Source organism: Bos indicus, chromosome 8 (genome assembly GCF_029378745.1).
Source record: "Bos indicus isolate NIAB-ARS_2022 breed Sahiwal x Tharparkar chromosome 8, NIAB-ARS_B.indTharparkar_mat_pri_1.0, whole genome shotgun sequence".
NCBI lineage: Eukaryota > Metazoa > Chordata > Mammalia > Artiodactyla > Bovidae > Bos > Bos indicus.
In genome coordinates this window covers 82,979,788-82,992,959 of record NC_091767.1, presented here as the reverse complement: position 1 = coordinate 82,992,959, position 13,172 = coordinate 82,979,788, and the positions used below count along the sequence as shown (strand labels likewise).

Here is a 13,172-nt window from a genome sequence, read left to right as displayed (position 1 = left end):
TTAATTTTATTTTCTCACCTAGGGACTAAGAGGAGAAGGCAGTGGCACCCCACTCCAGTACTCTTGCCTGGAAAATCCCATGGACGGAGGAGCCTGGTAGGCTGCAGTCCATGGAGTCGCAAAGAGTCGGACACGACTGAGTGACTTCACTTTCACTTTTCACTTTCCTGCACTGGAGAAGGAAATGGCAACCCACTCCAGTGTTCTTGCCTGGAGAATCCCAGGGACAGGGGAGCCTGGTGGGCTGCCGTCTATGGGATCGCACAGAGTCAGACATGACTGAGGCGGCTTAGCAGTAGCAGGGACTAAGAGAAGAAGCTGAGCATTAAACTTCTCTACCAGCTCCTTTACCCCAGTTACTTGATTGGTTTGTAAATAGGAAACAATAGTTTATTTGTTCATGATACTTTTAAGCATCTATAAATTCTTTTTTTTTTTGCCTGCTCTTAGTTCCCTGACCAGGAATGGAACTTGGGCCCCAGCAGTGAAAGTGCTGAGTCCTGGCTACTGGACCATCAGGGAATTCTCCTTCCACCCTTTTCCTTTTGTGCAAATTCTTAAAAATAGTTTGTGAACTGAAAAGTTTTCTTAGTCTTGCCAATATCATTAATTTTATAATAAACTTTCTTTTAAGATTATTAAAAAGTGAACACAACCTTGATTTTATGACTAGAAATTAGTAAAAATTTAAAAATAACCACAGCAATAATAGCTGTCATTTTGTTCTTGCCACCTGCCAGGTTCTAAACAGTTTAATTAAATCCTCACATTGACCTTTGAGGCAGTTTTTAAAATAATAATTCCCATTTTGTGAAATGAGCCTCAGGTTCGGAGAAGAAAAGTAATTTGCCCCATTTCTCACAGCTGATATTACCCAGGAGTTTTGAAACTGTATTTTTCTGTTTGTGAAAGTGGAATTTGTACTAGAATGTTTAGATTGATAAAACCAGTATTATTATTCTAACCATTAGTTTTCTTTGCTTTTTTTAACAATAGGCTACTGAGTTCAATCAATGGAAGAATGTTCTGTTTATCATACAGTTTCTTCTTTCCTGTTTTTTGGGGTAAGAAATCACAGATAAGAAGCTTTGGTCTGTTGTATCTCTTGATAAGTCAAATCAAAATATGCATTCTCTCTGCTTTGTCAAAATCCCTTAGTCTGTGCTTCTCCAGCTTTTTCTGAGAAGTAGCCCTGTAGCAGCCCTGGAGAAGGAAATGGCAACCCACTCCAGTACTTTTGCCTGGAAAATCCCATGGATAGAGGAGCCTGGCAGGCTACAGTCCACGGGGTCACAAAGAGTTGGACATGACTGAGCAATTTCACAAAGCTCTGTAGCAGAGGAGTGGATCGGGACCCATGACCTCCAAAATATGATGTTGCCTATTGATTTCTGCAAGTTAGTTTGAAATAAAGTCAGCTGCCGTATCACATTCAAATGTGTTTTTTGTCTTTGTCCCAATGTCCCAAGTTTCCCAAGATTCTCACCTCACATAGATATGTGGAAATAACCATTTTCTGTAGTGCTGTACCTGTTATATTCAGGGTGTTTTCTGAGGAGATTTGCCCAGGCCATTGTCCAATAATTTTAGGCTTTTGTTCTTAAAATTTTCCTCAGGTGTATCATTCTGTTGAGGGGCCTTGCAGCTTGTATTTTTTTATATGTTCCCCAAACTTGAAAATTTCCTTTCATAAGTAGATAATACATACAACTAGTAAATAATTCAAAAGCTGCAAAAGGATGCACGGGGGAACATAAGCTACCCTCTGTTCTTCCCTGCCTTGTGGCACTTACTGAAGTTTTCCTCTTTAGAAGTTTTGAAGAGACTTCCTCTCCACTGCTTGAAGTCTTTGAAGTATCCTTCCTGGGCTGGGCTCCATGTACACGCAAGCACCCGTGTCTTAGCCCATGAGAAAGGGTCTTTGAATGACTGTCTTGGAATTACTTGTCGAAAGATTTTTCCTGTGAAGAAAGATGAATTTCCCCTTATTATTATTATTATTATTATTATTATTTTCATTGTTGTGTAGATGGACTGAGACAACTCATGATCTCTTTGGTCAATAGTCTTCAATTCTTAAACTTGATCTTCCTTGCAGTAATGTAGTCTCATATACAGTAAAAGTGTTTATGTATATTCTCCAGCTCAGTAATTCTTTCTTTAGCTGTGTCTGATTTAATATTTAACCTATTTCTTGGAGTTTTAAAAAAATTTATAGTTTATTGAGGTTTAGTTGATGTACAATAATATATAATGGCAACCCATTATATATTAGAATACTCCAGTATTCTAATAAGTATATATAAGAATACTCCAGTATTCTTGCCAAGAGAATCCCATGGACAGAGGAGCCTGGTGGGCTATATAGTCCATGAGGTTGCAAAGAGTCAGACATGACTTAGTGACTAAACAACAGCAATTATATATGTTTCAGGTATACAGCATAGTGATTCACAGTTTTTAAAGGTTATAGTCCTTTATAGTTATTATGAAGTATTGGACATATTCCCTGTGTTATACTATATATCCCTATAGATTATTTTATACATAGCAGCTTGTACGTCTTAATCCCCTATTCCTTTCTCGCTCCTCCCCACTGGAGTTTTTTATTTTAACAATTTTATTTGTAAAAGTTCCAGTTTTTTTTAAAATGTAATCTGTTCATTCATGACATTCTTTTGTTGGTTATCTTTGTGACTGTATCTTTTATTTCTTTAAATATTACACACATAGCTATTCTGTATCTGATGATCCCAATATCTGCAGTTCTTGAAAATCTAAATATATAGGTTGTCCACTCAATATGTGTTTGTGAGTGTCATTATGGTTTATTTTCTTATGTATTTGGTGACCTGTGATTTGCAAGCATGTGATTCAATCTTAATCGTTAGGATTAATCTTAATTAATCATAATTTTGTGGACCAAAATTAGGAATTTGAGAAACTTTCCTGTATGGACAAATTGTTTTTAGTCTTGTTGGTAGCCAGGTGTGCTCCTGACTTGGACCATTCTGGCCTTTTTGAGGGTCTGGGCTCAGTGGGCTAGTGTCTCTTCTCATTTGAGGTTTGGCCCAGGGCTCAGGCCCAGAGACTGTTGTTTTGCAATGGCCTCTGCCCTGACGTACTCTGATCCTGTACCCAGTTTCTCCTGTTTTCAAAGGAGGGATTTTGGGCAACCTCTTGCGCCTCTTTCAAAACCAGTAATCTCTCAAATAATGTGTTCTTTCCAGGCGTTGATTGTTTGACAATGGTGAGTACTAAGTGCTCCCAGTACTTAGGCTGCCATTGTTGAATGCCTAACCATAGTAAGATATTTATATCCCAGTTGCTGACTGAGAACAAATAATTTTGAAAAAAATCTGCTAACCTGCCTAACCATAGTAAGATATTTATATCCCAGTTGCTGACTGAGAACAAATAATTTTGAAAAAAATCTGCTAACCTGTGTGAGTTACTCTTTGTCAATTACCTTCCCCCCATTCCAGTTAATAAAAAATTCAACTTATATCACAGACTCAGACTAGTACCTTTCCTTGCCTAAGCCTGTGTTCACCTATATGTAAACAGCAGAGTCAAGTTTTAGTTCTATCTTATGTCATTAGAAACTTAATGAGAAAAAAAAAAAAAAAGAAACTTAATGAGATACAAGTGCTTTTTTTTTTCACTTGCACTTTATATATATATATTTTTTCACTTGCTCTTGTAGCCATGACATTCAGAAAATCAAGAAACAAACCCTTTGATGTCAGCTGTCTTCATTGAGTGGTGGGGTAGGCAGTGCCTAGATGTGAGTTGGCAGCTTCTGGGGCTCTTTGTCAAAATCTTGACCCCATCTGTCTACAACTCTATACATTTTTTTCCAGTTAACAGTGTGCTTCCTAGAAAACAAAGACGCTCTTGATAAATGTTCTTAATTGTTATTTTATGAGTAGTCATTTTGCAAGTAAAATCTAATAAAGGCTTTACCATCTGAGCCACCAGGGAAGCTCAATAAAGGCATAGTAATTAAAAATAAATCAGTAAGTAATAAAAACAATATTTCAGATTCTACAACTTTAAAGATGAAAATTAGGTGAGTCCCAGTGTTTTGGAGAAGAATACTGCAACCCACTGCAGTATTCTTGCCTGGGAAATCCAATGGACAGAAGAGCCTGGCAGGCTACCGTCCATGGGGTTGCAAAAGAGTCAGACAAGATTTGGTGACTAAGCAACAGTTTTTAAAGGGGGTCTTTTGAGGACATTAATTCATGGCATCAATCTAACAGTTCGGTGCCTCTCCCCTGGAATCAGATGGATTTGAATCCTGGCTTTGCCGCTTTTTAGTTCTGAGTCTGTGGACTAGTTATTTACTCTCTTTGAGCCTCAATTTCCTTATCTTTAAAACAAGAACAATGAAGTTACATAGCTGATTTATAAAGTTCTGTGAATTGTGGATTGCTCAAACTCATGTCCATTGAGTTGGTGCTGCCATCCAACCATCTCATCCTCTGTTGGCTCCTTCTCCTCCTGCCCTCAGTCTTTCCCAGCACCAAGTTCTTTTCCAGTGAGTCAGCTCTTCACATCAGGTGGCCAAAGTATTGGAGCTTCAGCTTTAGTGTTAGTCCTTCCAGTGAATATTCAAGATTGACTTCCTTTAGGATTGATTGGTTTGATCTCCTTGTTGTCCAGGGAAACTCTCAAGAGTCTTCTCTAGCACCACAGTTTGAAAGCATCAGTTCTTTGATGCTCAGCTTTCTTTATGGTCCAACTTTCACATCTGTATATGACTACTGAAAAAAAACTATGTTTTGACTATATGGACCTTTCTCAGCAAAGTGATGTCTCTGCTTTTTAATATGCTGTCTGGGTTTATCATAGCTTTTCTTCCAAGGAGAAAGCGTCTTTTAATTCTGTGTATACAGTCATAGTCTGCAGTGACTTTGAATGCCAAGAAAATAAAACCTGTCATGTTTCCATTTTTTCCCCATCTATTTTCCATGAAGTGGTGGGAACAGAGGCCATGATCTTCATTTTTTGAATGTGGAGTTTTAAGCCAGCTTTTTCACTCTCCTCTTTCATGTTTATCAAGAGGCTCTTTAGTTCCTTTTTGCTTTCTGCCATTAGAGTGGTATCATCTGCATATCTAAGGTTATTGATATTTCTCCTGGCATCCTGATTCCAGCTTGTGATTCATCCAGCATGATGTACTCTGCATTTTGTTGTTGTCGTTCAGTCACTCAGTTGTGTCCAACTCTTTATGACCCATGGACTGCAGCATGCCAGGTTTCCCCTGTCCATCACCAACTTGTGGACCTTGCTCAAACTCATATCTGATGAGTCGGTGATGCCATGGAACCATCTTGGCCTCTGTCATTCCCCTTCTCCTCCTGCCATCAAGATTTCCCAGCATCAGTGTCTTTTCTAATGAGTTAGCTCTTCACATCAGGTGACCAGAGATTTGGAGCTTCAGCTTCAGTATCAGTCCTTCCAGTGAATATATGATTTCCTTTAGGATTGACTGGTTTGACCTCCTTGCAGTCCAAGGGACTCTCAAGAGTCTTCTCCAACATTACAGTTCAAAAGCATCAAGTCTTTGGTGCTCAGCTTTCTTTATGGTCCAACTCTCATATCCATACATGACTACTTGAAAAACCATAGCTTTGACTATACAGATCTTTGTTGGCAAAGTAATGTCTCTGCCTTTTAATATGCTGTCTAAGTTTGTCATAGCTTTTCTTCCAAGGAGCAAGCATCTTTTAATTTCATGGCTGCAGTCACCTGCAGTGATTTTGTAACCCAAGAAAATAAAGTCTGTCACTGTTTCCATTGTTTCCCCATCTATTTGCCATGAAGTGATGGGACCAGATGCCATGATCTTAGTTTTTTGAGTCTTGAGTTTTAAGTCAGCTTTTCCACCCTTCTCTTTCACTTTCTTCAGGAGGCTCTTTAGTTCCTCTTCGCTTTCTGCCATAAGGGTGGTGTCATCTGCATATCTGAAGTTATTGATGTTTCTCCCAGCAATTCTGATTCTAGCTTGTGCCTCATCCATCCTAGCATTTCATAGAAGTTAAATACGCAGAGTTACAATATACAGCTTTGATGTACTCCTTTCCCAATTTGGAACCAGTCTGTTGTTCCATGTCTGGTTCTAACTGTTGCTTCTTGACCTGCATACAGGTTTCTCAGAAGGCAGGTCAGGTGATCTGGTATTCTCATCTCTTTAAGAATTTTCCATGGTTTGTTGTAATCCACACAATCAAAGGCTTTAACATAGAAAGCGAGGCAGAAGTAGATGTTTTTCTGGAATTCGCTTCCTTTTCCTATGATCCAACAGATGTTGGCAATTTGATCTCTGGTTCCTCTGCCTTTTCTAAATCCAGCTTGAGCATTTGGAAGTTCTTAGTTCACATACTGTTGAAACCTAGCTTGAAGGATTTTTAGCATTACCTTGCTAGCAGGCGAGAACAGTGCAATTGTGCGGTAGTTTGAACATTCTTTGGCAGTACCTTTCTTTCGGATTGGAGTGAAAACGGATGTTTTCCAGTTGTATGACTACTACCGAGTTTTCCAAATTTGCTGACATATTGGGTGCAGCATTTTAACAGCATTATCTTTTAGAATTGAAATAACTCAGCTGGAATTCCATCACCTTCATTGGCTTTGTTCGTAGTAATGCTTCCTAAGGCCCACTTGACTTCACACTCCAGGATGTTGGCTCTAGGTGAGTGCCAACTGGATAACCACACCATCATGGTTATTGTGAACCTCCATCCATAGTTCTTCAGGTACTCTATCAGATCTAATCAAACCACTAGGCAATTCACGTATGACCTAAATCAAATCACTTATGATTCAGTTCAGTTCAGTCGCTCAGTCGTGTCCGACTCTGGGACCCCATGAACCACAGCACGCCAGGCCTCCCTGTCCATCACCAACTCCCGGAGTCCACCCAAACCCATGTCCACTGAGTCGGTGATGCCATCCAACCATCTTATCCTCTGTTGTACCCTTCTCCTCCTGCCCTCAATCTTTCCCAGCATCAGGGTCTTTTCACATGAGTCAGCTCTTCACATCAGGTGGCCAAAGTATTGGAGTTTCAGCTTCAACATCAGTCCTTCCAATGAACACCCAGGACTGATCTCCTTTAGAATGGAGAGTCTTCTCCAACACCACAGCTCAAAAGCATCAATTCTTTGGTGCTTAGCCTTCTTTATAGTCCAACTGTTATATCCATGCATGACTACTGGAAAAACCATAGCCTTGACTAGACGGACCTTTGTTGGCAAAGTAATATCTCTGCTTTTTAATATGCTGTCTAGGTTGGTCATAACTTTCCTTTCAAGGAGTAAGCATCTTTTAATTTCATGGCTGCAATCACCATCTGCAGTGATTTTGGAGCCCAGAAAAATAAAGTCAGCCACTGTTTCCACTGTTGCCCTGTCTATTTGCCGTGAAGTGATGGGACTGGATGCCATGATCTTAGTTTTCTGAATGTTGAGCTTTAAGCCAGCTTTTTTACTCTCCTCTTTTACTTTCATCAAGAGGCTCTTTAGCTCTTCTTCACTTTCTGCCATAAGGGTGGTGTCATCTGCATATCTGAGGTTATTGATATTTCTCCTGGCAATCTTGATTCCAGCTTGTGCTTCTTCCAGCCCAGCACATCTCATGATGTACTCTGCATATAAGTTAAATAAACAGGGTGACGATATACAGCCTTGATGTACTCCTTTTCCTATCTGGAACCAGTCTGTTGTTCCATGTCCAGTTCTAACTGTTGCTTCCTGACCTGCATACAGATTTCTCAAGAGGCAGGTCAGGTGGTCTGGTATTCCCATCTCTTTCAGAATTTTCCACAGTTTATTGTGATCCACACAGTGAAAGGCTTTGGCATAGTCAATAAAGCAGAGATAGATGTTTTTCTGAAATTCTCTTGGTTTTTCGATGATCCAGTGGATGTTGGCAATTTGATCTCTGGTTCCTCTGCCTTTTTATTATTTCTTCTATTATGTGTACTTCATCTTCAGTCAGTTTTAAGTCTGAAACTGATTTAGAAGAAATCTATTTTTTCATGGTGCATTTTTCAGAATGCTGCTTTCTTACAGTTTCTCACTCAGAAGACACTGTGATCAGATCATTTCCTTCTTGGCAGTAATACAAACCTTTGTAAGCTTCTGAGCACATCCTTGGTTTTCAGAGCAGCTGGGACTGGGCTCGGACTGTCCCTTCGCTTTGGTTCAAGCTCAAGGAGCCACAGGATTAATGTGTGCACATTCCAACCCTGACTCCAGAAAACTCTCTGTCAGTTTCTCTCTTATTTTCACTGCTTTCAAGTTTGCATTTCCAACTTGCTTTTTCTGACCACCCAACCTCTATCCAGAGTTGAAAATGTAATTTAAAAACTTTTTAACACTTTGAAAATGTACATTAAGAAGCCAACAGAATGATGAAAAGGGCAGATTTTTCTTTTGAGCTAGGGTTAAGGATTCAGCTTTAAGGAATGCTATTTGTAACCAAGAATTTGTAAATAAAGCTTATGATGAAATTGCATCAGGCAGGTAAACCGGATTGTGGCAGCCACGATAATTTAACACAGGCAAAGGTAAAATAAGACTGAAATTCAAGTAGACAAACTAGATTTTAAAAAGCTAGCTCTGCCGGTCTTTTTAATCTTGCCCAGAAGTGACAGGTTCTGGTTCGTTCACACCAGCAGCTGGCACCAGCCCCCAGGCCCTGGAGGCAATTATTTGACTCTGTTTCTGCCCCAATAGCAGCCTCTTTGATGGGCTTCCCTGGTGGCTGAGTCAGTAAAGGCCTAAATGTCCCTGTGTCCGCCTGCAACACAGGAGACACAGGTTTGATCCCTGGGTTGGGAAGATCCCCTGGAGGAGGGCATGGCAACCCACTCCAGTATTCTTGCCTCGAGAATCTCATGGACAGAGGAGCCTGGCAGGCTACAGTCCATAGGCTCACACAGAGTCAGACACGACTGAAGCAACTGAGCATGCACACAGCAGCCTCTTTGATCTCACTGAAGCAGTAATATGTTCCTTAATAGAAATACAAGTGTATCTGTTTTCCCTGCTGACAGTATAAAGAATGTTCTATTCTTTGAAACTTCACTGATACTGCCAAGATGTAGGGTACAAGACAAAACAATTCTGCTGGTTGCTTGGGCACTGGAGTGACAGAACCTTCAAAGAGTTTAGATATCCCCATCATTGCCCAACAAAGTACATCCTAGTGTGAACTCAATGCTCCAGGAAAATGGGCCATATTTATCCCATGGCTTTGGCTTCCTTGGCACACCACTGTGGTCTGGGGTAAGAGTGAGTTCTTACTAGAGTTGGGCAAGATGAGAGTACTTGAAGTTCTTTGAAATTTGGAATAAGAGAGTAATGTGCTTGGGTATCATTGTGATTGGTGGAAGGAGTGTGAAAGTGGCCTTTTATTACTCAAACATTTGTGTTGGATTTCTATATATGCTTGTACGTGGAATAGCAATCAACAACAAGATGTAAACAAGGCCATTTAGGTTCTGCTTGTGACTGCCAGGAGTGTGCCATCCAACTTTGGGTTAATCAGTTATTTTTTGTGTTATTTTTCAGAAACAGGAAGAAACCTTTGAGCAGGGGTTCTGGTCCAGGGGTTTCCACATGAGCACCTCCATCCCTCGGGGCCCTATAAACACCAGCTGGTATCTGTTGTCTGAATAAATGTATCTTGTATCTGTGCCATCATTTTTCAGATGTACACAGATGATAAGTATGATTTTAAAAGTATGGAATGGCAGAAAGCTACTGAGAATTCAGCAGTGCTTTTAAATGTCTTTTCATTTTATTAATTCATAGATGCTAAAATCAAAACTATCATGTGAAGATTGACATTTTTGGTTTTAAAAGTGGTTTCCTTTGCACTGAGCTAATGGAGGATCTTTTAGTTCAGAATCTTGGTCTTAGCCAAAGGACTGTATAGGTCCTTTGCATATAGAAAACTATTATATTACTTAGAAAATTTTAATATACTCCTTTGGGCCTAGTCATTTTATATAATAGTTACTCTCTCTGCCAACATTTGTTGGATCATAGAAAAAGCAAGAGAATTCTAGAAAAACATCTGCTTCACTGACTATCCTAAAGCCTTTCACTGTGTTGATCACAACAAACTGTGGAAAACTCTTAAAGAGATGGGAATACCAGACCACCTTATCTGTCTCCTGAGAAACCTGTATGCAGGTCAAGAAGGAACAGTTATAATTGGACATGGAACAACAGACTGGTTCCAAATTGGGAAAGGGGTACATCAAAGCTGAATATTGTCACCCTGCTCATTTAACTTCTATGCAGAGTACATCATGTGAAATGCTGGGCTACATGAATCAGAAGTGGGAATCAAGATTGCCGGGAGAAAGATCAACAACCTCAGATATGCAGATGATACTGCTCTAATGGCAGAAAGCAAAGAGGAACTCTTTAAAGAGCCTCTTGATGAAGATGAAAGAGGAGAGTGAAAAGCTGTCTTAAAACTCAACATTCAGAAAACTAAGATCATGGCATCTGGTCCCATAACTTCATGGCAAATAGATGGGGAAACAATGGAAACAGAGACAGACTTTGTTTCCTTGGGCTCCAAAATCACTGTGGATGGTGACTGCAGCCATGAAATGAAAAGACGCTTGCTCCGTGGAAGAAAAGTTACGACAAACCTAGACAGTGTATTAGAAAGCAGAGATATCACTTTGGTGACAAAGGTCTGTCTAGTCAAAGCTATGGTTTTTCCAGTAGTCATATATGGATGTGAGAGTTGGACCGTAAAGAAGGCTGAGTGCTGAAGAACAGATGCTTTTGAACTGTGGTGCTGGAGAAGATTCTTGAGAGTCCCTTGAACTGCAAGGAGATCAAACCAGTCAATCCTAAAGGAAATAAACCCTGAATAGTCACTGGAAGGACTGATACTGAAGCTGAAGCTCCATTACTTTGGCCACCAGATATGAAGCTAGAAAAGGACCCTGATACTGGGGAAGATTGAGGGCAGGAGGAGAAGGGGGCGACAGGATGAGATGATTAGATGACATTACGGACTCAATGGACATGAGTTTGAGTAAACTTCGGGAGATAGTGAAAGACAGGGAACCTGGCGTGCTGCACTCCGTGGGGTCACAAGGAATCAGGCAGGACTTAACGACTGAACAACAGCAACAAAAGAAATGCAGCCTGTCTGTCTGTAGAAAGTGGCTGTTCCTGTATCAGACGCCATCTGGCACTTAGGAGAACTGCTGCTAATTCGGATTCCCCCAGGAGGCTGGAGACAGGGACTCCTCCCCTCACTCAGCCCAGCTGGTGGGTGAGTGTCCTGGTGGCCCACATTCATGGTAGATGGAAATTGGCCAAGGTGGTTTCACTAAAATTTGGAATGAAGAAAACATTGCACGTTTGGAACCCTGGATTAGGAAATTTAAACAAAACTGGAACATAAAGAACATCTTTGTTGTCTTGGGTATAACGCTGTGGTCCAGGTTAGGAAGTCTACAGGAAGCTTTACTATGTCCTGGAAACTGGGTTGGGTCCCTCCCAGGAGTTGTGATTTCTGCTATTTTATTAGACTCTTAGCTCCTCCAGGGCAGATGCTGTGGCTTATGTGCTCTTACTACCCAGGCCCAGAAAAGCAGGCAACAATCAACATTGGGTTGATTTTTTAATCTTTTTATTATGCATGCTTTGGATTATTTATAGCTGCCTGGGTCTATAAATTAATGTTGAATTTATTAAAACTGTAAAAAAAACTTGTATTTTCTTAAGCCAATTTATAAATACTCTTGCTTTATTTATAAAATTAGTAACTTTTGTATTAATATAAGAATACTTTCATTATTTGGTTAATGGTTTAAGTGAAGTTTAAGTGATTGAAATCTCCTAAACAACTTACTGTAAATCAGTCTCATAACTTAGTGAATTAAAAAATGTAATTTCTTAAATGTAATTTACAAATGTAATTTACCTGATATTTTCCTAGCAATTCCAAGGTGTTATGAAACCCTAGAGAAGCTGATGGGCCAGGTTGTTTTATAAACCTAGAAACTCTTTGAAATCTAGTAAACCAAACTTGGCAATGTGGTAAATCACCTTTTAAACATCAGAATACTGTGTACAGACTTAGATTTTTGTATTCTTTTCAAGTGAAAATTGCAAATTTAATATAGATTTCAGATACAAACAACCAAAGTCAAGATGTTGGATTCTCTCACTTGTAAAATTGTTGTAATTACCTTAATAACAAAGACATACATTATTCTGAAGATTACAAAATTTATTTGTAATTGAGTTTATTCCTTAACTTAGTATAAAAACTTGATATATATTATCTCTAATATTTTTTCTCTATCATTCCTGGTAATGAACATATTCAGGCCAAAAATGGTTATTGTGTTGCATATTAGTGATCTAGATTCTATTGTTAACAATCAGAAATTTGGACCTGGACCTGAAACTGGTAGGTACATTGCCCCAGGGGGAGTCTCCCTAATGCCTGGGGCCTGAGCCCTTTCTTAGAGTACAGTTCCCAAGCTAGGATTTAGCTTTAAAATCCAACACATCTTATGTTCTCTGTATCTTTCCAGTTTCATTCTTAACCAGTTTTGATGGTAACCTCTTTCAACATTTAATCTCTGATTCCAGTGGATGAAATTTTGCACCCCACTTGGGTTACACCTAATTTTGTTTACTACTTGAATGAAATGAATGTATTTCTTTACTTTTGATTGGATTCTTCATTCTTTTCTGTGTATGTGAATATATATTTTCTTCTCTGATGCCTGGTCATGATTCTGTAATCATTTTGTTGGCCAGTGTCGGACATACTGGTCAATGCTGAATACCTGTTGAATTAACTTTGGTAGTAGAGTACAGGAGTATTTAGGCATGTGGAACCCATTATCTAAATCTTCTTAGTCCAAAGCTAGCAATCGTTCAGCAGCTTTCCCTGCTAACACCAGTGTTTCTCAAAACTAGCTGCACGTTATAATCATCCACAGATCTTTGATACAGCACATGTCTGGGGCCCTACCTCAAACCAGATGAAGGAGACTGTCTGTCAGGCATCATGGTGTTAAAAGTGCATCAAGCGATTCTGATCCACAGAGAGGATTGAAAACCATTGTTGTAACATAGCTGTTAAGTGAAAGAGTTCAGATCATTTAA

The 13,172-nt window shown here is 39.6% G+C and overlaps 1 protein-coding gene across 7 annotated transcripts in view; it reads left to right on the top strand.

Annotated features, from left to right (window-relative positions):
• SLC35D2 (solute carrier family 35 member D2) overlaps positions 1-13,172 on the top strand; it is a 58,185-nt gene that overhangs the window by 41,833 nt on the left and 3,180 nt on the right. For 4 of the 7 annotated variants that reach the window (XM_070795091.1, XM_070795090.1, XM_070795093.1 and 1 more), the window contains 2 exons: positions 23-96; positions 997-1,064. In XM_070795091.1, coding sequence (XP_070651192.1) covers positions 23-96; positions 997-1,064 — 142 coding nt within the window. Of the gene's footprint in view, positions 1-22; positions 97-996; positions 1,065-9,584; positions 9,674-13,172 lie in introns of all 7 variants that reach the window. The other 3 variants (XM_070795095.1, XM_019966539.2, XM_070795094.1) reach the window with 2 other exon arrangements.